This window comes from Sinocyclocheilus anshuiensis, unplaced genomic scaffold (genome assembly GCF_001515605.1).
Source record: "Sinocyclocheilus anshuiensis isolate Anshui unplaced genomic scaffold, SAMN03320099.WGS_v1.1 scaffold305, whole genome shotgun sequence".
Taxonomy (NCBI): domain Eukaryota; kingdom Metazoa; phylum Chordata; class Actinopteri; order Cypriniformes; family Cyprinidae; genus Sinocyclocheilus; species Sinocyclocheilus anshuiensis.
In genome coordinates, this window is record NW_015540850.1 from 759,138 (window position 1) to 786,140 (window position 27,003).

General features: G+C 36.4%; 1 protein-coding gene and 1 long non-coding RNA gene across 2 annotated transcripts in view; one reads left to right on the top strand and one right to left on the bottom strand.

Moving 5' to 3' along the window:
- The window catches only part of LOC107687726 (neurocan core protein-like), a 166,937-nt gene that overhangs the window by 71,129 nt on the left and 68,805 nt on the right, over positions 1–27,003 (top strand). The window contains exons 4-8 of the mRNA XM_016485176.1: positions 2,974–3,148; positions 5,334–5,461; positions 7,075–7,368; positions 7,707–8,468; positions 14,030–15,079. Of these exons, the coding sequence (XP_016340662.1) occupies positions 2,974–3,148; positions 5,334–5,461; positions 7,075–7,368; positions 7,707–8,468; positions 14,030–15,079 (2,409 nt within the window). The remainder of the gene's footprint in view (positions 1–2,973; positions 3,149–5,333; positions 5,462–7,074; positions 7,369–7,706; positions 8,469–14,029; positions 15,080–27,003) is intronic.
- Positions 13,568–26,527, bottom strand: LOC107687727 (uncharacterized). The gene is made up of 3 exons (XR_001634158.1): positions 26,469–26,527; positions 20,608–20,615; positions 13,568–13,579 (listed from the first exon to the last, which is right to left on the bottom strand). It is a non-coding gene; the product is annotated as an uncharacterized LOC107687727 (long non-coding RNA).

A 27,003-nucleotide genomic window follows, 5' to 3' on the forward strand; every position in this document is an offset into this window, starting at 1 on the left:
TTCTAGTATAGTAAGGAATCAATATTAAAAACAAAATATTAGTCATAATAAAAATAATATAAAAATTTAAATAAAATAAAATAAATATATTTTTAAAAATAAAACATCAAATGGCAAATTAAATAATAGTAAATAAATACAAAAATAAAAAATCGAAATAAAAGAATAATAAGTAAGGAATAAAAATAATATAAAAACTATCACATAAAAAAATTACAAATAAAACTGAAAAATAAATACATTTTAAATTAAAATATCTAAAAATATAGAAAATAAAAACCTAAAAATATATGTATATATATAATTGTAAGGAGTAAACACAAACACTATCTATAAAAAACACACACAAAAAAAATTGCATTGAAATATTTATATAGGTAGGAAATCAAATATGAAGTTAAACATAAACATGATTTCAGTGAACATAACCTATACAGCATCCAACAGCATAGGGAAACAAATGTATGACCATTATGATGAAGTCATAATTTCTGATTGCAAAACTTTGAACAAAATTTTACTTCTCTGAAGAGAGAGTGACTCTTAAAAAATGCATTATGAGATGCCAGTGCATTATTAATATTATACATGCGGATACTCACGTACTGAAACCTCCTCCTCTGCACGTCTGAATGGTTAATTAGTTTGAGCTCAGCAATTAAAGCACTGAAAAATGCTGGCAGCCAGTATCATGAAAAATTCCCATTACTGTTACGAGCTTTTATGGAAATAGCAATAACATTGCCAATTAAAGCATTCATCAACCTTAGACGCTTTCACACCTTATTGTGTTACAGCAACGTATTTTTGAACACAAACTGGATAATGAAGGGAACGAAGAGTCGAGACAATTTACAGGAATATATAAAATAAAAAATAACATGCAGTTCGACCACATTTGACCACAATCTGTGTTACTAAGTAAAACCTCCTCAGAAAACATTCTTGATGTTTTTTTTAAATTCTGTATTCATGTGAAAAGTACACAGATGCAGACAGATTAATTGCATAATTATGTATTTAATTAAACTAACGTTGCACTGTTTAACGCAATAGAACATTTATGTAAAAATAAAGGTTCTTCAATGGCATTTTTGGTTCCATGAAGAACCTTTAACATCCATGGAACCTTTAAAGATTATTTATACAGGAAAAAGGTTTAGATTAGTAAAATGTTTTTCACAGTTTTTCACTATAAAAATGGTTTAAGAACTGTTGATTGAAAGGTCGAAAAATGGTTCTTTTATGGCATCACTGCGAAAATCCCCATTTGGAAACTGTTTATTTATTTGTTTGTTTGTTTATTTATCTTGTTTTTTAAAGGAAAACTTCACCAAAAAAATTAAAAATTGCTGCAAATCGACTCACCCTCAGGCCATCTAAGATGTAGATGAGTTTGTTTCTTCATCGGAACAGATTTGGAGAAATGTAGCATTACATCACTTGCTCACCAATGGATCCTCTGCAGTGAATGGGTGCCGTCAGAATGAGAGTCCAAACACCTGATAAAAACATTACAATAATCCACAAGTAATCCATACGACTCCAGTCTAGCAGTTAATGTCTTGTGAAGTGAAAAGCTGTAATAAACAAATCCATCATCATTGTTTTTAACATAAAAATGTTGCTTCCAGCTAAAATATGAGTCCTCTGTTCAAAATATTGCTTTCTCCAGTGGAAAAAGTCATCTAATTTGAATCAAGAGAGAAATATGCACAGACCAAACACCATTTACAAGCAAAAACAGTTCTAAAAAAATATGTTGGTGGATTTTGATTTTGATTTTGAGAGAACAACAGACTTTCCCACTGGTGTTATTATGGATTATTGACTCGTATCTTGGCCAGAAGTGATGGTTTAAAGTTAAATGCCTTATTGATGGATTTGTTTATTACAAACACGCAACTTCACAAGACATTATTTGATGGACTTGGAGTTTTGTGGATTATTGAGATGTTTTTATCAGCCGTTTGGACTCTCATTCTGACGGCACCCATTCACTGCAGAGGATCCACTGGTGAGCAAGAGATGTAATGCTACATTTCTGTATTTTTGAGTGAACTATTGCTTAAAAAGTGTAGCTAGGATTTCAGACTGAAGCATAATGTGAACGTTACAGACATTCAACAAAACAGTTAGCTAACTGGTCACAAATCTGACCTTCCCCGAGTTATGTCTTGGGGAAATGAGATATGGAAACTCTGACCCTCTTTTCTAATAAGATGCAGCATCCCTCAGTGGACGAGAGTCCCACATATCTCATCCCCAGATGTTTGTCACAGACAGTGAATATTTTTATACGCTCCGAGTCTGTCCTAAACTCCAATGGGAAGCGAAAAAGAGAAGCAGGCCGAAAAAAGGAAGGAAGGAAGGAAATAAAAACCGAAAGAGACGTCTTCCTCCCGTGCCCCTTTGAAGTGGCGTAGCTGCCACAGTTGGGTAAGAAACAGCCGTATTGCTCAGGGAGACTGAAATCTTCCCCCTTAAGACGTCGTCTGAAGTGTTTCGCCATAAATTGGCCCACCTAGCTTTGAGGATTTTCCTTTGTCCCTTTCATGTTTGTGCGTTCTCCCGGGATGGCAGCCGACAGCCGAGGTTATGGACGTGGAGTGTAGAGTAGAGGACGAAAGGGACTCCAAAGCGGTGTGACTCAGGAATAACAGACGGACAGTTCAAAAACAATCCCAGGAATCTAATTTCTTTGTACATCGGACTGGAAGTCCGTCCTCTGACTGGTCAAAGAACTGGTGCTGGGATTTCGCTTCTTTTGTACTGTGTTCCTGTCTTTTGCTTTTCTTATAGGATTGAGGAATGGCGGAAAAACAGGAATGAAAGTGAAATTCAGGAAATAAAGCGTTTCAAGGGGCCTGCATTGTTTCATTTATTAAGTTAAACACTTATTATTGCTGTTCATTTGGGACATAGTTTATGCATGGTTCCCATCATGCACTCTGTTTTTTTTTTCCCAAACAGGAGTGGTCTTTCACTACCGTGCGCCTCACGACCGCTACGCGCTGTCCTTCACTGATGCCAAAAGAGTTTGTCTGGAGAACTCTGCCAATATTGCCACACCAGCCCAGCTGCAGGCCACTTTTGATGACGGCTACGACAACTGCGATGCCGGCTGGCTGTCGGACCAGACTGTGAGGTCAGAACAAGAGATTAGTCCATTTTTGGAAATTGTGCCTTTATATTTAGCATTTAAGACATCTTTGATTTGTTTATGTAATTCTGTTTCATTATATTTAGTGTATTTATAATATTTTATTAAACATTTTAATGTTTATTTTATTTTCAGCATTACAAATGTTACCCTGGACCACAAAACCAGTCATAAGGGAACATTTTTGGAAATTGAGATTTATACATCATCTGAAAGTTGAATAAATAAGCTTTCTATTGATGTATTGTTTGTTAGGATAGGACAATATCTGGCCGAGATACAACTATTTGAAAATCTGGAATCTGAGGGTGCAAAAAAATCTAAATATTGAGAAAATCGCATTTAAAGTCGTCCAAATGAAGTTCTTAGCAATGCATATTACTAATCAAAAATTTGGTTTTGAATGGTAGGAAATTAATTTTCTTTACTTAATATTCTAATGATTTTTTGGCATAAAAGAAAAATCGAAAATTTTGACCCATACAATGTATTTTTGGCTATTGCTACAAATATACCCCAGCGACTTATGACTGGTTTTGTGGTCCAGGGTCACAAATGTCTAGCATTTATTTTATTTTATTTCATTGTATTTTCAACAGAACAAAAGTGCAGTATTTTTGGTTGTGTAAATTTATAATATTCAATAAAAGTTTCTGTAATTTAGTTTTAATAATATTTTATAGAATATTCAAATATTTTATTTTATTTCATTTTCAACGTGACAAATGTCTAATATTTTATCTTTATTCAAATATTTCTAACGCTGTTAAACTGGAAAAAATTTATCGCATGCGTTAACAGTCATTTTGACAGCACTAATATACGTGTGTGTGTGTGTGTGTGTATAGTATATTTATTTTATTGAATATTTTTGTTTTATTTTTAACATGATAAATGTCTTCTATTCTTTGTCTTTTTATTTTATTTTAAACCTGAAAATTGTCTAGTATTTTATTGGCTTGATAAATAATATTTTATAGAATATTCTAATATTTAATTTTATTTATTTCCTTTTCAACTTATCAAACATCCAGTGTTTTATTTTTGTGTATCTATAAAATTTTAGTGAATATTTCAATGTTTTATTTTATTTCAATATGACAAACCAATAATTTTAGTATATTTAGAATATTTTATTTAATATTTTTATTTTTTGATATGACAAATGTCCAATTTTTTTTTTTTTTTTTTTAAAGGACAAATGTCCAGTAATTTTTGTATGTTTAACGACAAGAACAAGGAAGAAAAAAATTACAAGTTACAAGAGTTACAGGTCAATAACAAACTAGTATACAAAGTACATGCTGTAAAGGTTTACTAAGAGACCTTTTGCTTTTCTCTCAAGTCCTTCAATTTTGTGGACCAAACTCAGAAACAAGCATATGTTTGGGAGCAAACAAGTCTTTGAACATGTTTACATAATTCTATTCCCCAACGAATCTCTAAATCTTCTTTTTAATGTTACTTATAAAACTATCACTTTGTAGATCAGAATGAAATTTTTAGCTGCCGTGCTGATAAATTGGTCCCCCTTGCATGAAACAGAATAGCGCGACTTTCTTCAGAAGGAATCCGGGACTCAAAGCAATTTAATAATCAGCCGTTCTAATTAATCGTAATATCTATTATGTATCGACCGCATTACAACCCCGTTTCTTCAGGCTTGCCACCTCCAATCACTTTTCCGTGGCTGAATGTCAGGCGGCTATTGATTTCAACATTCATATCTACCGCATATTGTCAGCTCGTTATTGAGCCACGAGGCCCGGCCCTCACCGAATAAAAGGGTGAGCGGGTTTTTCCCTCCCTGCATGGAAGAGCTCTAATTGGGCCATCTCCAGAGAAGCTTGGCTACACATCAGTGAAGACGCAAACGTGCAATTAGCGCAAGCGTATGGAGACATCAGAGATCTCTGGACTGGGATGGAATATATGTGGGCTGCTTTAATGGTTTTATATAACTGACTTCAATATTTGGGCTGCGCGAGAACCCCTATCCGCTATTTCTCTTCGGAAACCCTGGAGTGCCATGTTTAATCTCTTAATCAGACTTTAGCCGGCACCCCTGCGCCATCCAAATCGATGCACTTTCCAGTAATTGCACAGTTTATCTTGCTCACTCCTTCCCTCCCTGGAAATGACTCCTGGTTTGTTTTGGCTCCTTACCCAGGTATCCCATCCAGTCGCCTCGGCCCGGCTGCTTTGGCGACAGGGAGGACTCACCTGGCGTGAGGAACTACGGCAGCCGAGACCCCGTCGAGATGTTCGATGTGTACTGCTTTGCCACCGGCCTGCAAGGTACCGCAGATGCATTCAGTTACAGCTCAGTCATCCAAAAACTGTGTCTTTAAATGTCCTCGTGAGCCTCAGACAGCGGAGATGCATGTACCTGCTCATGTCCCAACTCCCAGAACATCTAAGTAGGTCACCATGCTTTCAGCTCAGCCCTACGGTTTATGCCAGAGCGGGTACAGTTATAACATGCTCTTTTTTTTTTAAAAAGTGCACGTCCATTTGTTTCGTGCAGGAGTGACGGTTCTGCCTCCTACTGTGAATTAGTATTCCTGAATGTCTTAAAAGTTTAATGCCTGTCATATTGGTGTAATTTATTCATTTATGTATTTTTACAGAACTTTTGTTTTAATTGATAAAATGTTTTATTTATTTGCGTGTTTATTTATTTGTCTATTTATTTGCGTGTTTATCTATTTGCCTATCCATCCATCCATCCATCTTTGGGTGGACTTATTTAGAATTATTTAGTATTGTCCTTGTATATTACGGTATATGAACAGAAATTGGATCTGTTACAGAAAAACAAAGCGATTTTTGCCATTGTGGTGGATTTTATGATAAACATTCAGTATTTTATTTAGTATATTTCTAATATTTCATTAAATATTGCTATATTTTTTTATTTTTAACTTGACAATGTCTAATATTTATTTTATTTTATTTTATTTTTATGCATGACAAACATCCAGTTTAGAATAAGGAAGATAAAAAAGAAAGCACAGTTTCAAGTATACAAGTGGTACAAGTATGGAACATAAATTATATACAAAGTACATCAATTTAATGTGATATGTAATGTAATGTGTACAAAGTACACAATTAAAAGATTTGAAAATATATCCAAGGCTTTACAAAAAAATACTTTTTGAAATGTATAAAATTGTTTTTGGACGACTGTTTACATTTAAGGATAAAAATATTGCATAATTTAGCCGTTTTTATTTTATTTTATAGCATGAAAATAATCAAACATCATTTTCGTTTAGAAGCCCTTCATTGTTCATTTTCTTAAAAAAATCCCACCAAAACAATTTTATAGAAATACAGTCAAAAATGTACGGAGCCCTGCACATGACATGCAAGAAAAAAAATACTAACAATATAATAATTTGTTCCCTTTGTTTTACTAAATCGTGCGAAGGACATAATTCGCTCCCTCATTTTACTAAATTGTGCACACAAAATAATAATTTGTTCCTTTGCTTTACTAAATCGTGCACACGACATGGTCATTGTCGCATTGTGGTCACAATTTAGTTGAATCAAATCAAGTGAACAATTTTTTATATTGTGGGCACAACTTACTTAAAACGAGGGAACGAATTATTAAGTTGTGTGCACGCTTTGCTATTTTCTTCCTGCGTGTCATTTGCGGGGCTCTGTAAAAATGTATAAACAATACATTAAATCTCGTTGGTACAAAAAGTACATTTGAAGTTTTTCGTATATTTAGCAATGTTTTACAGTGTAGATGTGTTAAACAATATTATGAATATATAACCAAATTTAGTTTCTTTATAAAGTTTATTTATAGGTCTCATGTTGCAAACAGCAGAATTCTTATGGGAAATTAGCACTTATAAATAACGCGCACTATCCATCTTTGCTCTCTCTAGGTGAAGTGTTTCACACCAGCGTGCCGGAGAAGTTGAGCCTGGTATCTGCTTCCACTCACTGCCACACTCTGGGAGCTCAGCTGGCCACGGTTGGGCAGCTCTACCTGGCCTGGCAGGGTGGCCTCGACCGCTGCGACCCCGGCTGGCTGGCTGACGGCAGCGTGCGTTACCCTATCAACCTGCCCCGGCGTAACTGCGGAGGAGATGAACCAGGAGTACGGACCGTTTACCACAACCCCAACCGCACCGGGTTCCCAGACACTAGTGACCTTTTTGACGCCTACTGCTATCAAGGTTGGTTGAACTACTGGCCTTTCTCTGTTTTGCTACAGGCATATATTCATACAAAGATCTTTTCATCTTTTTGGGGGGTTTCGACCTCAATGATGAGCTGGAGATTTCTTTTTTTACTTTGAGAAGTTTCATTAAAAATTCTCTTACATCCCGTCTACATAATTTTGGAGCATACTTCCGAATAATTTATCAAGAGATTCACCCTTGTGTCAGGAGTATCTAAAAAATGTATGATATGAGGATTAGGTTAAATTCGTATTACGGACTTCTGTATGGATATCTGCTTCATAGTTTTATCTGTCAGTGCCGCCATTAACGAGACTATCTTCCTCTTTCAGAGAAGAATTTCGAAGAGCAGGGGGTGATACTCCACAAAACCCTAGAAAACTCCAATTTGAACTCTTCAAGCGAAGAAGAGGTGCCGCTCCAAAGAAACGGAGCCTTCCCTGAACCTTCAACTTGGACCGGTCTGGTCGATCTCGAGAAAGAAGACTTCAAGTCCATCATAAACAACGAATCTTCTGAAATCTCAGAGGAGCATGTTGTAATCCATCTTGGACCTGAAGAAAGGTCTGTAGAATGGGAAGACGATGCTGTGGAGAAGCAGGAGAACCTTAACCTTCAAGGGGGTTCGGCGAAAGAGGAGACTGATGATTCAGATGGTCCCGATGTGTCTCCTGACCCGTCTTCAACCACGCCATCTTCCTCTACGCAAGCTCAGACCAGCAACAGCGTCATTTCCAACTTTGTGAACACAATAATGAAGCCATTTAGGTACTGGACCGGGACTGGGGAACCTGCGATACTGGCCACAGAGTCCAGCCTCTACAGAGGAACCTCAGAAATGGTCCCACCTGCCAGGACGAAGCCAAGTAGAGAGAAAACAAGCAAAGTTGGTGCTGATAACGCCATCGTGGAACCTAATATCAAGGAATATTCATACAATCCCTCCTCGTCAGATCCAGAAGAAGAACTCTTGGAACAGGAGAAAGAAGTGGTCTTGGTGGCTGTACAGCAGGAGATAAAGAGTCCAAGCAATTCTTATATGGATCATCCATATTCACAGACCTTCACAGACAGCTTCACTGGACCAACCAAAGGTACAACACACTCGTCCAAAGCTTAATAGAATATTAAGCATGTACAATTACACTAGACCATGCAGCTCCTCTTCTTAATTGAAGTTTGTGAAGTAGGTGAAGCTCGTGCTTAATTTAGTTGAAGTAGGACTTGATTACATTTTGTATTATTTTATACTTGGTTTATGTAGAACTGGGTGATGTGAAACCACAAAAGTGAGTTTCCTCTATTATAGATTTTTGGCCAAGAAGTCAATCTTTCAACCAAGAGGTCAATCTAATGTTTATTGGTCAATAGATGGGTGTTTCTTAAAGGAGTCATATGATGTTGCTAACAAGAACATTATTTTGTGTATTTGGTGTAATGAAATGTGTTTATGTGGTTTAAGGTTCAAAAACACATTATTTTCCACATACTGTACATTATTGTTTCTCCTCTATGCCCCGCCTTTCTGAAACGCGTCAATTTTTACAAAGCTCATCGTTCTGAAAAGCGAGGTGTGCTCTGATTGGCCAGCTATCCAGTGCGTTGTGATTGGCCGAATGCCTCAAGCGTGTGACGGAAATGTTACGCCCCTTACCATACTGTGATGCCGTGACCTGTTGCGACGAGACAAAAACATTAAAACCCATTATAAACTAGGCATTTGTTGCATCCAGTGGGGATATAATTATGGATTATAATGACTTATACTTTTATTTTTTTACGCGTTGCGTTGCATCGCGCTGCGTAAACATAAAACCATGTCTGCATTTGTGATCAGAGAAACGACAAACAACAAGCGCTACTCTACACTGCTCAAAACTCGCGTTTGAGTCATCAGTGGCAAATTCTTTAAATATAAAAACGTACTTACAGACTGTGAGTCAGAACTGCCGGCATTATAGTCTACTCTTCCAGGATCAGGAAACAGTCCTCCATAAAATGTGCTGCACACATCTGGATATTTGGGTTAAACTGTTCTGGAACAGTGTTGTAAATACAACTTAACCACTGATTTCTAGTCGTGTCCTCTTTTGGAAGACCAAACAAAGTATTTTTGCTTTCGCAACGAAACACAGCGTCTTCACAACATGGCAGCAACAATAAAGTTATGCCTTCTTTCTTTGCTTGAACATTTGGGCAGCGTTATGCAAATCTTCCCACATCGTGACGTAGACATGTGGGGGCGTGTTTGAACGAGGCGTTTTAGGAGGGTGTGGACGAGTCTTAACTTTTATAAAGAACATCTCTTTGGGTTTGAGACTTTAGTCTTTGCAACTTTAGGGATCTTATCTATTCACGAACAGCTTGTAACACTCCAAAGAGAAAGGACACCTTGAAATCGCATCATATGACCCCTTTAAACTTCGACCATTAAATTACGTCTATATCTAATTTGTGGCAGCATTACCTGAAGACGGTTCATATTTGTTAGTGGACAAATAAAGTGTGAAAAGTTGTTCATGTCCAAAAGTGCCCATGGTTGAAGAAGCACCAATGAAAGGAAGTGAACAGAGAAAAAAAAAATCATGTATAAAAAAAATAGTTTTTATCCATTGTAAATTAGTGGAAGGACATATTTTTGGTATTTCTTCAGCTGAATCCAAGTACACATTTCAACACTGAATGGACTGTACTTTTAACCCTCATAGTGTGGCTTTCAGTGCGGCAAATCAGATATGGTGCAAAGATAAATGCCCTTGGCATACTATGTCCTCCAACAGCTTGCTGTTTATTTTTTCATTGTTTTGAAAGAAAAACAATATGGCAGCAAATGGTTCTTCAGGCACAGGCGCCGAAGAGGAAGGTTGCCGACACGATTCATTCTCTGGAATACAAAAGTGGGAGGGACGCTGTAGAGGTCACAGCACTGAGATGTATTCCTGCCATCGGCTCTAGGGCTTTTAATGGATATCAATGTTTGTCATATCTGTGCCAAGTAAAGCAGCATAGTAAGAGAAAGCAAAATGGGATCCAACCTCTGAAAATTTAGTGTTGCGAGCCTTAGGCTGAGAATGAAGCATGTCTAACTGGTGTGGTTTTAGCGCGATGGGTTTTGGCAGCAGTCTGTTCTCAAGGCATCATCAGTACAAATATCCTCCCCGCAAACCAAATTCAACAGGGAACATTAATGTTTAATGCCGGGTGAAAATCCAGCTTTAGTCAGCATGCATTATTTACATCAGAATCTAATTAATGTGCTTTGGCCAAAACCGCAGGCACCACTACAAATTCCAAGTCTCTCCCAATTATACGAGGCGTGATCATCGTCAGGGCCATGGAGTGTGTGCGTAAAGATACTCCGGACTCAATCTGGCTGTTTCCGTTCATTTTTCCTCCAGCAGAGGTCATTTAGTCGAGTTCGGATTCACTGGCTATTTCACCCTTCGCTGCATGCTGCTCCGTCTCTCCCCTTGTTTCGAGTTTCATTACATAGAGCCTGTTGAGAATTCAGAAAATCCTGCCATCTTTTATATAAACTCACCATGTCCTTGAGTTCCACAAAATATTGTATACGGATAAATGTGTGCTATGAACAAATTCTCTGAAATGCATACGTTCCATAGAACAACGTGCTTAAGTATCCGTTTTGTTGAGTGTCCAGATGCTTGAGCTTTATTTACCCTGTTTAAGGGGACACTTAAACCACAAAATGCCTGAATGTCATTGCATTAGATACAAAATATCAAATCAAGTGGCAGTTAATCTAAAGAAAAATGTTTTATACATGTTAAACTAAAAAGCTAAACTATGGAACCCTGTTGCTGCCTCAAAGTAAAAAAAATCTCTCAATTGTAACTTTGTCTCATATTTGGTATTTTTTGTCTTATAATTTAGAATTTATGTATCTCACAAACCTTATATCACATTTTTCAATTAATATTTCTTTATATTATTTACTCTCCTGACTGATTTGTTTCTAAATGCAACTTTATATCTCAGAATTGCAAGTTTAGTTCTTCTAACTACAACATTGCATCTCCAAATTGTGACTTTTTGTCTTATAATTTATGTCTAACAATTATCACTATTCTCACAATTTCGACATTTTCTCACAATTGCGACTTTATATCTCGCAGTTTTGACTTTATATCTCATAATTGTGCCTTTTTTCCAATGCGACATTTTATCTAATGATTGTGACTTTTTTCAATATTGAGACTTTAAATCTAATTATTGCAACTTCTTTTCCTAATTACAACAACATCTTCTGAATGCAGTGTTATATCTCACAATTGTGACTCTTTTATCCCAATTGTGATATTATATCTGACAGTTTTGATTTTATATCTCATAATTGCAACTTTAGTTCTTCTAACTGCAACATTGTATCTCCAAATTGCGACTTTTTGTTTTATAATTCGGACTCTCCCGAATGCAATACTTTCTTCCAATTGTGACATTATATCTCGCAATTGTGACTTTTTGTTACAATTCCGACTTTATATCTCATTATTGAAACTATTTTCCCAGTTGCAACATCTTCTAAATGCAATGTTATATCTTACAATTGCAACTTATTATTCCAATTGCGATATTTTATAATTGCGACTTCTTCTGAATGCGACTTTATATCTCAGAATTTCGACTTTACATCTACCAATTGCAAATTTATGCCTCTTGGTTGTGACTGTCTCACATTTAAACTTTCAAAATTGGGATTTTGCATCTCCCAGTTTGGATTTTTTTTTTCTCCCAGTTGCAAATGCATGTCTCACAGTTACGATTTTTTATCTCATAAGTGTGACTTTGTATCTTACAGTTGCAACTTAATAGCTTACAGTTATGACTATTCATATTTGTAACTATATATCACAAAATGCAGCTTTGTATCACCCAGACTAAAAACCACCTTGACACTAGCTGCTTAAAAGTAATCGCAAAAATGGATATAAAAAAGGCAGCAGCTATTTGCACTAAGTGTAAATAGTGATGGATGCTATTTACACTAAGTGAAAATAGCAGTATTTTAACGATATGCTATTTACACTGTGCAAATCGCTATAGATTCTATTTACACTATTTTAAAATAGCAAGATTTTCTGCTATTTATACTACTTATTGCTAACAGTGGCAATTATCTGCACCTCAGTATTGTAGTACATTATAAAACAGTACGCAATAATAACATATTTAGTGTAAATTATAATTTTAATTCAAATTATTAAATTAATGCCACCTTATTGGGACAATAAAGCCCTCCCTACACCTACCCTAACCCTACCCGATACTTTATTTTCAACTTTTTTATTATTTCCTTCATTTTTATTGAAAATAAATGCCTTTCCGATGCGATATGAGATTTGAAAAGAGAGAAAAAATGTTTGGCAAAAGGCGGGTTGCCGGGTTCGATCGCTTCAAAAAGCATGCACCTTACCATCTACGCCACTGAAACTGATGTTTAAGGAGCGTTCTTTCTCAGTGTTGACTATCCCAATCACACACTGGTGGGTGGAGTTAGTGTAAACAGCCTCTGCCAACAAGGCGGGCTATTTGCACTTAGTGTAAATAGACACTCTGATAAAAAAAAAATCCCTCACAGCTTTTGCATGCAGATGCCACTTGGTTTGATCTTGCTCCAAATACTTTACATTGTGTGGGTAATTGTCCCACTATTACAGTACATCCAGGTAATTGGTAGAATCTATTTAATTTCCTGTGACTGCAGAGAGTAATCAGTTATTCATATTATTAATTGCTCAATTACTTGGTTATGTAAATTGCACCACATCCATGTGACACCGCAACAGCAGAGTCTTGAATAATTCATTATTGTTTCATATTTCATTGTGTGTACCGAACATATGGTCTGTGAATATCTAAAACGGCCTAAATGCTAAACACTGCTTGTTTCCTTTAAGGCAAAGCATGTTACCTGAGCAGATATATGAATTATCCATGCACACAGTAAATACTTAAGCTAAACCAAATATCTCTTCCACACAGCCAGTGAAACCTTTGTTTAGGATTTGGTTTAGCACCGTGTACTGCAGTATGCAGTAGTCACTTAATAATAATAATAAGTCTAGTGCTTACGGTGTTTTTACTTTATTGCGCTTTGAATTAATACCTACATACATCATGATGTAAATCAAGACCTTTTTGCTTCTTGAACATAAAGATTTGGGTCTTATTTTGTCTAGATTTACTGTTAGAAAGCATTGGGAATTAACGGCACCGGACAGGAGCATGATGTACGAGTTCTTTGTGCCGGGGCAACATAAAGAAAAAGAACCTTATTACCTGGATTGCTTTCAAAACGAATGTACATTTCATCCCCGTTTCACCCGGGAGTCAAATATTACCCTTTGGGAAGAGAATAAAGGTCGTTTTAGCTACGCTTGTAGCTCATTTTTCCTTTGAAACAGGGGTTTGATTAAAAGATAGGTGTGTTGAGACCGATAGATTAATTGCTGGATATCTCCAGGGCATTGACGGATAAATAATGACAGTTCTATATCGAGCCGCACACATTAAAGTTAATTACCATAGTTCTGGGGCGGGAGTTAGCATATTTTGCTCGCTAATTAAACATACATTTAAATGAAACAATCTCCTCCCTCGCTCCGTTAATCACAGTGTTTTGTCATCTCTGCAGGAGCTATTAGATCAGGAACGGCGGATCCGACTCTTTCTTCGGCATCTAAGAGCTTTGGTTCCATGAGGAGCAGCCAACAAATTTTGCCGCTAAAGTCCTTGAAAGTTGCCCCAAGCAATAATAGGCATTTCATAACTCAAACAAGCAGTCCCATGGAAGCCAAAAGAGCCAGTTTGGAGATCATGACCATTCCTGTTTTCAGCAACAACCCTGAGAACTTCTCCGGGGAAGGGAAAGACTTGAACGAGGATGGTTACCCTATTCCCAAAGGTCCTCTGTCACCGTTATCTGCAGAGGAAGAAAAAGATGGCGAAGGAAGTGGAGGGAAGGAGTTACCGTTCACCCTTGACCACCAAATGAATGGATCCGATGACCACGGTGTCCCGCTGGAGACCACTGTCAGATGGCAGCTTATGAGTCTCCAGACGACTCAACCTACTAGTGAACCCAAGCATGAGAAACCAGCCGACACGGTTGAGGAAGCCAGGGGGGAAATCATGTACGTCCATCGCCCCATTGAAAAACACAAGAACAATCCCTCGAATAAAGTCAACATGCCTTTTGTTAAACGGAATCAAGACCTAGGGTTGACTATTGCACCGGAAACACACACTTCCAACACACCTACCACACCAAGCCCTGGAGATCCCAACGAGGACAAGCTAGCAATTCAACCACCAACCGTAGGAATCACTCCTTCCCAGCCTGGAGAAGAAACCACTACCGAAGACATTTTGTGTACTCCAGATCCAGCCGTTTCCAGCACGTGGTTACCTGTGGTTCAAGAGGAGGTAGATACTCCACAACCACTGGTTCCTACCATAATAATGACGCAAGCTGGGCCTACGGTTCTGCCGACTAGTCCAGGTCCAAAGGACACTTCCCAGCAGGCTGAGTCCAGGTCAGGAGGGTCGGAGTCTTTTGTGTTGGCTCAGGGCTGGATAACATCTGAAGCAGTTCCAACAGAGGAACCTTCATCCCAGACCACAGGAAAGCCAGAGAAAGACACAACTGTGGCTGGGAGTGAAAACAGCCCCTCCAGAACTTCAGGTAAATCGCTCTTCAGTTGCGTTCTGTTGATATGAGAATCTAAAGGCCTGTTTACAACATGAAAGATACGAAATGCAGTAACACTTTAGTTTAGGTACCAATTCTTACTATTAACTAGTTGCTTATTAGCATGCATATTACTAGCATATTGCCTCTTTATTAGTGCTTATAAAGCCTTAATGCCTTGTTCCGCATGACCATTTTTTACATCCCTTAATCCTACCCTATATCTAAACTTAACAACTACCTTACTAACTATTAATAAGCAGCAAATTAGGCGTTTATTGAGGCAAAAGTCATAGTTAAGAATTGGTTGCCAAACTGAAGTTTGACCTGAAATGCTTTGAGAGAGCTTACTTGGGTTTGTTTATTTGTTTGATTTTTACTCTGCTTCATTCTTTTGTTATTTTCTTCATTCTTTTATTCCTGTCTTTCATCTTTAATAGTTTTGTTATTTTTTTTCTTTCCTCCTTTAGCCCTTCTCTTTCATTCTTTAATTTTCCATTCTTTCTAATTTGTTCTTTATATTCCTATACATGTCTTTTGTTTTCTCTTTCTTTTCTTAAATTTTGTTTTGTTCTTTTTCTTACATTCTTTTCATTTTTATTTTCTTTTTCAGTTATGTCTTTCTAATGTTCTTTCTTTGGCACTGTATTTTTTTTTTATTCTTTCCTGCTTTCATTTGTTATTTTCCTTCCATTCTTTCTTTATATCATTCTTTAATTTGTTCTTTCTTCCATTCTGTCTTTCCTTCTTTTTTCATTAATTCGTTTATTCCTTTAGTTTATTTAATTTATTTTTGTTATATTTTTCCTTTTTCTTTCCTTTTATTTGCACTTTTTTTGCTCTTTTCTTTTTCTTTTTTAATCTCATTGTTTTTCTCAATTTATTTTAGTTTTTGTTCTTTCATTCTTTTGATATTTTTCCTTCATTATTTTTCCTTCTTTTGCCGCCTCCTGCTCTTTCATTTTTGCTTTTTCTGTTTGTTTTTCATTCTATTATTTTTGTTTCTTTCTTTTGCACATTGCTTTATTTTTCGTTTTCTTTTATTCTTTATTTTGACTTTTCTTTGTTTTGTCCATTCTGTTATTTCATTTTTTTTTTGTAATTTTTTCTTCCATTATTTCTTTTGTTCATTGTTTATTTTCTTTCTTCAGTTCTTTCCATCATTCTTTCACTCTATATTTCTTTCTTTTGTTCTTTTTTCATTCTTTCGATCATTCTTTATTTTGCGCTTTTTTGCTTTCTTCCTTTTTTTTGTTTTTCTCCTTATGTCTTTCATTCTTTATTCTTTATTTCTTTTTGTTATTTTATTTCTTTCCACTTTTCGATAATGTGTTTATTTCTTATTTTCCTTTATATAATTTTATTCTTATTCTTTTGGTCTTTCCCTTTCTATTTTGTTTTTTCATTCATTCTTCCTTTCTTCCGCTCTATATTTCTGTCTTTTGTTCTTTTTTTCTTTGCGTGGTAAACAAAGAAATGAATAGCTGCAGCCTCAGAGTAATTAGAGGGTTAGGGCCAGTGCAATTAGAGAGTCTCGCTAAGGCAGAGATCTTAGTCTGAAACAAATCAATGTTGACAGAAGCCAGTAGATGTGTTCAGTAATTGACTCCATTCTCGCTCTAGTCTATATGCATGTTTAAATTGGTGCCGTATACATAAGCTCAACCTCCCCTTGTTCAAATCAATTTCTTTGGGTAGGAGTTTCCTAGGGTGCAAGACCTCAGAAACACACTTCAGCAAACAAAATAATGATCTTGAAAGCAGCTCTAGTAGGCCTCTGGCATAGAATAAATGTAAACAGATGGGCATCTTTAAGCATACAAAACACATAAAAGAATGAATAATTTAACCCAGACCATACAGCCCCAATGAGACATTTTACAGCATTTGACGCATGTTTCTGCAGCATAAAGTACGTAACTACAGAACAAAAAGGTTTTTCATGGTAAGATTTTGTCTGTCTGCTAAATGAATCATTGCTGCAGAGCTTTGACTGTTTAGCATATAAAAAACGATGAAGAACTTTGAAATGCACGGAAAAGACGAGACAAAACTGCTGCTAAACAGCTGTTTTCAACTGACAGAAAGAAACACGCATTCGAGCAGATTTTTTGCCTGAGGATTTCCTTCCAAAAACCCGGTTGCTTTTGAGCACAGAGAGCAGAGAGTCCTGTTTGTCCTCCTTTTCCTGCAGCGCAGGTGGAAGTTCATAAGCCTTTTTAATCAATGATCTGCTGGTGGAGAGGCTGCTGTTCTCTGCCTCTCCCCCGAGGCCCTTTAGGCATCAGAGAAGTGGTTTTTGAAAAATAGCCGCCGTCTCGGTAGTCATAACACCAGCACTAGACTGGCTTGCCCTTAATTAGAGAAGCACGTCGCTCTGCGATAAGACGAGGAGGTGCTGTGTCTTACGTGACTTTGCTGTTCCATCACTCTTGCTGACATGGCTTGGAGCTGTTTGCACATGGAAACAGACATGTTCATCGCTCTTTGTAAGATAGACAGGTGCAGTGTACTCATTCACACGCACATACTACATACACTGTCACAAAACCACCCAATTTTTTGAGCAAGCCAATAATAATAAGTAATAAATTTTACTTAGATTTTTTTTTTTTTAGTTACATTTCTTTTTAGTTAGTTTTATTTCATTTGATTTTTCTAAAATGTAAATATTTTAATTTTGCTTGAACATGCTTGAACTTGAACATGTGCATTTTACAAAATCTCTCTCTCTCACACACACACACACACACTACACTCTTACAGACCCACGCTATTTTTTATTGTTAATAACTTAACATATTTATTTTATTTTATCATTTTTTCTGTGGATTTTTATATTTTATTTTATTTTATATTATATTTTGTTTTGTTACTATAAACATTCTTATATACTCATGCTATTTTTATTGCAGGGGTTAATAAATGAATTATGTACTGTAATTCATTTTACTCTGATTTTTATTTTATTGTATTTTATTTTATTATTCTATTTTTATTTTATTATTTTAGTAGATTTTGTTTTTCTTTCTTTTTTTGTTTTTTTATTTGAATTTAATTTATAAATTTTTTTCATTTTGCTAAAAGTGTCATTAAATTTGATTTATTTTGCTGAAATGTTAATATTTAATTTAATTTTAATACAGCATGATGCACCTATAAACATACATGTTCGCATTATATTTTTTTTACATCGATATGCATTATTGAATTGTATTTAAAATTAAATGATATTTTAATGTTTTATTTTACAGATATGTTATTATTTAATTTCAATAATGTTTTTATTAAAAATTTTTTAAATATTTTAAAATACAAAAGTATTTCAAAATATCTCAATTTAAATAGTTTTGAGACTTGCCAGTTATTAGGTTTCACATATATCGCATAGACTTGGTCGGCATTGCTGGGAACGCCCAGAAAAACGTCATATCCGTTTATGCCGTGGGGGAAAACAAACCATTCAAATTAACATGCAGAGACCCTGTTAGGTGCTTGATCTTTACTCTTTGTTATGATTTCTATTCTTTTTTTCCTGGTGAAATGGCGATAAGTTGCTGTGTGGCGTTCTGCACCTCTAATAAGCTAAAAAAAAAAACGATCTGTAGATTTATATACTGCCGATTAACAGACGGAGGTAGCACAATCTGAGCGGGTAGCACAAATCATCAGAACACCGGCAAGGAGAACAGTAGTTATGGATATACAATGAAACATATCAAGCTTAATATTCATATTCATATGCACTCCAGATAGGCTACACTACTTACCCTGTAATGACCTGTCATTACAGTCCCGTCCCCCTGCACCACAACCCTTGTTTTCACATCACAACGAAATAAATGTCATACTCATAACCTATTAAAACATTTATTTCATATTATTATAAACAATCCTTTTATGAAAATTAAAAATGGTTTTACTATAGTAAATGTGTAGAAGGTTTTTATTACCAATTGTAGCCTATAACCACAGTTTTACTACAAACACCATGGTTAAACTATGGTAAGTGCAGCAAAACCATGGTAATTTTTTTTTTTTTTACCATGGTTTAACTATAGTAACCATGTTTTTGTTTTTTTGGTTGTAGTACAAAACAACATGGTTCATTTTCGTAAGGAATACTTTCATGTTATTTTATATCTATTTATTTTACCGCATGTATTTGTGAAAATGATAAGGCTATACGTATACCACATAGAATAACGCTGCACATTTCAAGGCACTTCAGTGGACCTTTAATGTTACCTGTGTTTTGTCAATGTTAAAATTCTTTCTAATATACCAATAAAAAAGTATGATAGGCTTTTTACTCAGGTCTTTATCACTTTATTAAAATTATGCAAAACAAAATGACAAATGTTTACTTTCACATGCCGTCACGTATAGGATTGCTGTAAGCTCTCTCTTGCCTGGAGACTCAATCAGGTAACAAAAAGTGTCAGAAAAACGACACCTCTGACCATTCCGTTATATGTCGTTTGTCCAGTCACAGATACCGTATGGACAGTCCGACCCAATACGGCTCAGTTTTTACACGCATCTTGCTCTGTCGGAAGGCAGAAATGATTTTATGAAGGCCATTCTGGGTTAACACCATACTTTTACAGAGAGGGGGAAAGGATTGGTTTCCCCCATGCTGACTCCGCCCCCCACAGCTATGACTCGACACCGACGCCAAGCCGAAAGGAAGCCACAAAGCCGACTACCCTTCTCTCCTTCAGGAGAACAAACATTGTCACATGGAATGTCAGGACACCGACCAAGTCTATACTTAATTATTTTTTAATGTGCTTCATTTTTAGCTCGTTGTTACCCTGTGCTGTTGCTTTTGAAACCATGAGCAAGACTTACATTCTTCTCACTGGCAGACTCTAGATTATAAAGCCCAATCTGGGTTTCGGACGGACAATAGAAAGCCTGTGAGTTATTATCCTCCAGCTCCTTAAGATGAATCACCCTGCCTACAAGGTAATACACAATGAATATATGATCAGTGTAGTAAATTCAGTGAGAAAAATGTCTAAAAACATCATCTGTACTAACTCACATCGACCAGAAGAACTGGGGAAAAGTCCCACCCTACAGTTTTTTTTTCCTCATTGAATATTCTGTTTTCAGAATACATTATTTTCCCCTAATGTATTGCACTGCGTGTATGAATCTGGCTTTAATAACTTGTGAGTTACTCACACCAGCCATGAAAGCGAGTTCAGGGGAGATAATGATCGCATCCGAGGTGAGGAAGCTAGCATGACTGCTTCCAATGTACCTTTCAGTCTCCATGGAAGCTAGGCATGCTGCATTCAGGCTTTGATCATGTGAGCGCCGATCGCTACTACTGTTTGTAGATAAGCTAACAGTTGTACTTGCAGCTAACCGAGCTGCCAGGCTCTCTCCAGGCAAACATCACCCCCTCCTTCAGATAGTTTATTTACTGTCTCACCACCCACACGATCCGCTGGGTGGTCGGTCTTATGTATCAGGAACTACGATGTTTGTTATGTGTGTGCAGTGTGCACTAAAGCAACTGTAAACATCAAAATCTCAGCTCTTAGAGCGGGAGGGTTTTGGTATTCTTTTTAAAATACTAATTTAAAGACAGGGAAGAAGATGTTTCTGTGATCCCTTTATAGTGTTTTTTTATTTTTGTGCATTTTGCATCTTTATAAGTCAGATAGATAGACAAAGAAAAACAGACAAAGATTGACAGAATGACAGGCAGAACAATAGAGGTATATAGACAAACAGACAGATATTTAGACAACAGACAGATATTTAGACAGAACGATATACAGAATGACAGATAGACAGAAGAACAGACAGAATGACAGACAGACAAATAGAACAATAGACAGAACGGTGGACAGAATGACAGAAAGAACAAGACTGACAGATAGAACAATAAACATAATAAGACAGATAGTCAGATAGACAGAACAACAGACAAACAATTAGACAGAATGACAGACTGACAGACAGAACAATAGTTAGTTAGTTAGTTAGTTAGACAGAACGACAGACAGAATGACAGATAGACAGAACAACAGACAGACAGACAGACAAATAGAACAATAGGCAGATAGTTAGAACAATGGAAAGAATGACAGAAAGAACAACAGACATAGAGAGAATGACAGACTGACAGATAGAACAATAGACAGATATTTAGACAGAGCGACAGACTGACAGATAGACAGAACAACATAGACAGAATGACAGACAGATAGACAGAATAACAGAATGTCAGATAGACAGAACAACAGACAGATAGTTAGACAGAACAACAGATAAACAGAACGACAGACAGACAGATAGAGCAATAAACATAGTTAGACAGAATGACAGACTGACAGATAGACAAAACAACAGACTGACAGACAGAACAATAGACAGATAGTTAGAACGAGGGACAGAATGACAGATAGAAAAAACAACAGACAGATAGTTAGACAGACTGACAGAACAGAACAACAGACAGATATTTAGACAGAATGATAGAAAGAATGACAGATAGACAGAACAACAGATAGATAGTTAGACAGAATGACAGACTGACAGACAGAGCAACAGACATATATTTAGACAGAATGATAGGCAGACAGATAGAACATCAGAATGATAGATAGACAGAACAACAACAGACAGATAGTTAGACATGGCAGACAGATAGACAGATAGTTAGAACAACAGACAGACAGAAAGACAGATACAGAACAACAGATAGACAGAACGACAGACTAACAAATAGAACAAAAGACAGATAGTTAGAACAATGGACAGAATGACAGATAGAAAGAACAACAGATATTTAGACAGAGCGACAGACTGACAGATATACAAAACAACAGAAAGATAGACAGAACGACAGACAAAATGACAGACAGAACAACAGAGACAGAGCGACAGACTGACAGAGAAAAACAGAGATAGTTAGAACAACGTACAGATAGACAGAACGACAGACTGACAGATAGAAAGACAGACAGACAGAACAATAGGGATGGGCGATATCTTATCGTTTGCGATATACCGGTAAAAATTCTCCACATGATAAGAATGCATCTTCCCGCAATAATAACGATAAAGTCTAGTTGTTGACATATTTCTGTGTGCGACTGTGTGGAGTGACGTGAAGGAAGGCGGACGTGAAATTGAGCAGCTCCTTCTACAATCTGGAACAGATTTGGATAGGGCTGTACAGTGCGACAAAAATCAGTCTGAGCCTTGAGTAAATGTACTACACTAGCACGTGTGCCACACAGTTTTACATGTGTATGAGTCGTTTGCAAACCTGTTGTCCAACAAAGATATTTTAATTTGTTGACATGCTCTCCATATTAACTTCATAACATAGTCGAGTGTTTGAAATAACTTATTTTTGTGATCAGACGTGGTTTCATATCACAGAATAAGGCAGAAATCATGCTATTTTATAGCATTATATACAGTGATAAAGGCTATGTCGATTAGCATTGCATTATAAATATACTCTATCCTTATAAAAAATACCCAAGATTGCTTGAAGAACACAGATACCATATATTTTGTGCAATCACGTGTTTATTGTCTTCAGGTTTCCTCAGTTAAAATTTCTCTATCTGCGTTTTATTCAGCTACAGCGATCACTGGATACCTTTGTCCATATTAGGGATTTCCTGGAGCGTTATTTCTACTATGCATATGTGGAGTTTCTGCACAAGGGCACCCTCCAGCTTCCAGTATTAATTAAACCGTAATTACATTACGTGTGTACTGCTCACAACACCCTATTTTGGGTAAAAATAGGAAAGATAATACTTTTCTCTAAAGAAACAGGATTCCCTAAATTATCGTCATTGATGTCGTTATCGCAATAAATATCAGAAATTATTGAGATATATTTTTAAGCCCATATCGCCCATCCCTACAGAACAACATACAGATAGACAGAACAACAGACTGACAGATAGAAAAACAGAGATAATTAGATAGAAAGACGTACAGATAGACAGAACGACAGACAAAATGACAGATAGAGAGAATGGCAGACTGACAGATAGAAAAACAGAGATAGTTAGAACGACGTACAGAACGACAGAATGACAGACAGATATTTAGACAGAATGATAGAAAGAATGACAGATAGACAGAACAACAGACAGATAGTTAGAACAACAGAATGACAGATAGACAGAATGACAGACAGAACAACAGATAGACAGAACAACGGACTAACAAATAAAACAACAGACAGACAGAACGATGGATAGACAGATAGTTAGAGAGAACGACAGACTAACAGATAGAACAACAGATATTTAGACAGAGCGACAGACTGACATATAGACAGAACAACAGAAAGATAGACAGAACGACAGCCAAAATGACAGATAGACAGAACAACAGAGACAGAGCGACAGACTGACAGATAGAAAAACAGAGATAGTTAGAACAACGTACAGATAGACAGAATGACAGGCTGACAGATAGAAAAACAGATAGACAGAACGACGTACAGATAGACAGAACAACAGACTTACAGATAGAAAAACAGAGATAGTTAAACCGAAAGACGTACAGATAGACAGAACGACAGACTGACAGATAGACAGAACAATAGATTGACAGACTGACAGATAGACAGAACTACAGACAGATAGTTAGATATAACGACACACAGAATGACAGATAGACAGAACAACAGACAGACAGGCAGATGGACAGAACGACAGACAGACAAATAGAACAATAGACAGATAGTTAGAATACTGGTATCGGTATCGGGCCCGATACTGAGCTCCTGTACTCGTACTCGTACTCGTTAAAATGCCCCGATACCAAACGCCGATACCACACAGCATGTGATAAGCGCCATATTCAGACAAAGAAACACAGACAACAGAACAACAGACAGCAGAATGGAGTTAAGGATGTCTACTACGAAGTATATGTATGCAATGAATATAACGAATATAACATTCAGTATTAACGCCTGTAAAGCTGATGTGCGCGAGCTGATAAACAAAGCACGCTGAGTGGATTGAGCGTGCGGCGGCGCAGATGCGCGGGCTTGTCGAGTGAATGGAGCAGCTCTAATGCTATTAAATTATAGATGATGTAGGCTACCATAGAGAGAAAAAAAATTAACAGTGAAAGTAACAAAAATATGTAAAATACATTTTAATGGGCATAATTAAGTGTGATATCAGGCGAGTACTGGAAAAAGTGGTATCGGTGCATCCCTAGTTAGAACAATGGACAGAATGACAGACATAGAGAGAACGACAGATAGAACAATAGACAAGAGCGACAGACTGACAGATGAACAGAACAACATAGATAGACAGAATGACAGAAAAACAGACTATGGTACAGACGAGGCGAGAAAGGAAAAAGAGATCTAAATGTTCATTACCACTACACCATGGCTTTAACAGCTTTCTTGCTTTATTAGTGGTGATTTTTGAATTGGACAAGTTAGAAACCACCTAGCAAATGTCCTAGAAATGACACGCCAGCAACCACTTGCTTACTAGTTTAAAACTTGTTTACACATGCTGCATTGTGTTTGTGTATTCATTTTAATTTTAGTTAAATGTTTAATAATTTTGTTGTGTTTTTGTCACATTATTAGTTTTTTATAGGTATATATACATATATATATTTATTCATTTTAATTTTAGTTGTTTTAGTACAAGTTAAACTAAATAAAAATTAGAAATGTTTCCTTTGCAACTAGCTGAAAAAAATAACTGTTAACGTTTATTTAATTTTAAGTAAAAATTTTTTGGTTTCTAGTTTAAGTTAAGTATATAAATCCTGAGATTATACCCCTCTTTTGGTCATAAGCTGTTTTGTAAACTTAAACTCATCTTACTTCCATCATCCCGTGCTCAGCATTTTTCATAAACGCAGTGCGAGTTCTGCCAGGTCGGAAATTGAACTGAAAGTCTGATGTTCCTGATATACGACGGCCTCATTGTCAGCGCCGTGGAGCATGCGCCGCTGACCTGGATTGAGTCTGGAACACGGTGATGAAGTATCCTCTTTTATCTGATTATACGTGCTGCTTCAGGTTCCCAGCCGACTGGGCTGTATCTTGCCAGAGCTGAATAGACCAGACAGCTTCGACTCTCTCCACACCCCACTGAGATGCTTATTTTAGCAACATGGCATTTTATTCTCCCCTATCACTTTGAGAGAGAATGTGTCCCAGCATTTAATGTGCTTTATAATGTCTGTGCACGCAAGACAAGAAGCCATCTCTGCGTATGGACACACTGCTATGTGAGTAACAGGTGCATTTAAATGCAGTGTTAATGTTTACTTTTTTTGAGGGGGGTTGTTTGTTTTAAAGTGTGGTCAAATGTACTTTTTTCGGCAAATTTTTGCAGGCAAAATTTCAGTATGAATCCACATTTTCCCACTGGAATTTCACAAGGGATTTCTGTTTTACTGTAACTAAAATGGCATTAAAATTAAAATGCTTTGTATCGTTATGTTGCACATTTGTTTTTGTTCAGTTTATTTTGTTTGTTTGTTTTACATTTGTACTGCAAATTTTTGTTGGTGAAATCCAGTCATTTTAAAAGGAAGCCATGCAATCAGGAATTTTATGTACGTAAGGGTAAAAAATTTCCTAAGGCAGATTTTGCAGCTGGTTTAAATTGGTCACACAGACTATACTATTGACAATAGGCAATGAACCTTTTTTGTTTGCAAAATTTTGCTGATGACAGTTTTGTTTAAATTTAGTCAGTATTTCTTTGTCATATTCATTCATTTTGGTAAGTTTTACTCTCACCAGAATGGCATATTGTCATATTTTCGTCAAGTTATTAAAAAAATTAAAACCCCTTAACAATCGCCATAAGGCGCATTGTTTTGTTTTTTGTTTTTGGTTGTTTGTTTTACAGTGTAGTAATATTTGCTGTTGTTTGGCATATTTCCATGCATTTGAGAATTTCAAATGGGGGCAAAATATTTCTATACACTGTCTTCGTAACATGTTTGAGTCGGTCACGCGCATTCGCCACATTGACCAACAAAAATTTGATTCGTTCGAAAGTGACTGCATACATCTACATTATTGACAATAGGCAATGGACCTTTTTCACCTTCAAGATTTTGTTAATGAAGTCTTTTGATGGCAACATTGTTTATTTTTAGTCATTATTTTGTCATATGAATAGCAATCCATGCAATCGGTGATTTCAAGTTGGTCAGAAAGAAAACTGTTAATTTGGATGTCACTCTTATAAACACTGTTGGGGTAATGTATATTTATATATGACACGAGTTACGTAATCAGATTACTTTTTTCGAGTAGCTAGTAAAATATCTGAGTTACTTTTTAGAATAAGTAATGCTAGTTACTTTGTTTTCCCATTTATCGAATAACAGCAAAAGTAACGTAACCGATTACTTTCCATAAAAAGTACCTAAGTAACATAATTAGTTGGGGTGCTCCGATCAGGGTTTTTGAGGCCGATCGCCGATCATAGAAAGCAGATCTGCCGATACCAATCACCGATACCGATCTTTTTAAAGCCTTCTTTTTATCATTTATAACTATTTATATTGATACTCCAGTCTGGATTTTTAGACATTTATTCAGGGCCTGAATTTCATTTTTGAAAATGGGGGGAATTCCCCTCTTAGGTGTCTCTTGTGAGAGGGGAAGCAGCACGGACTGTGCTTTCACAGAAGAGTCCGCTACTGACCCGTGGCTGTTTACCACAAACACAACATTTATCCATTATTTTGATTTCAAAGCCATGCTTTTTCAGCATTGCAATTCTCATTTATGATGTAATTACTACATTTTCGTGTCAATTCATGTTCATATTTACTTCAAACAATGTGCTGTTAATTTAATTCATCACTTGCAGCGCAGCAAAAATAGACTCGGTGCAGAAACGATCTCTGCACTGCAG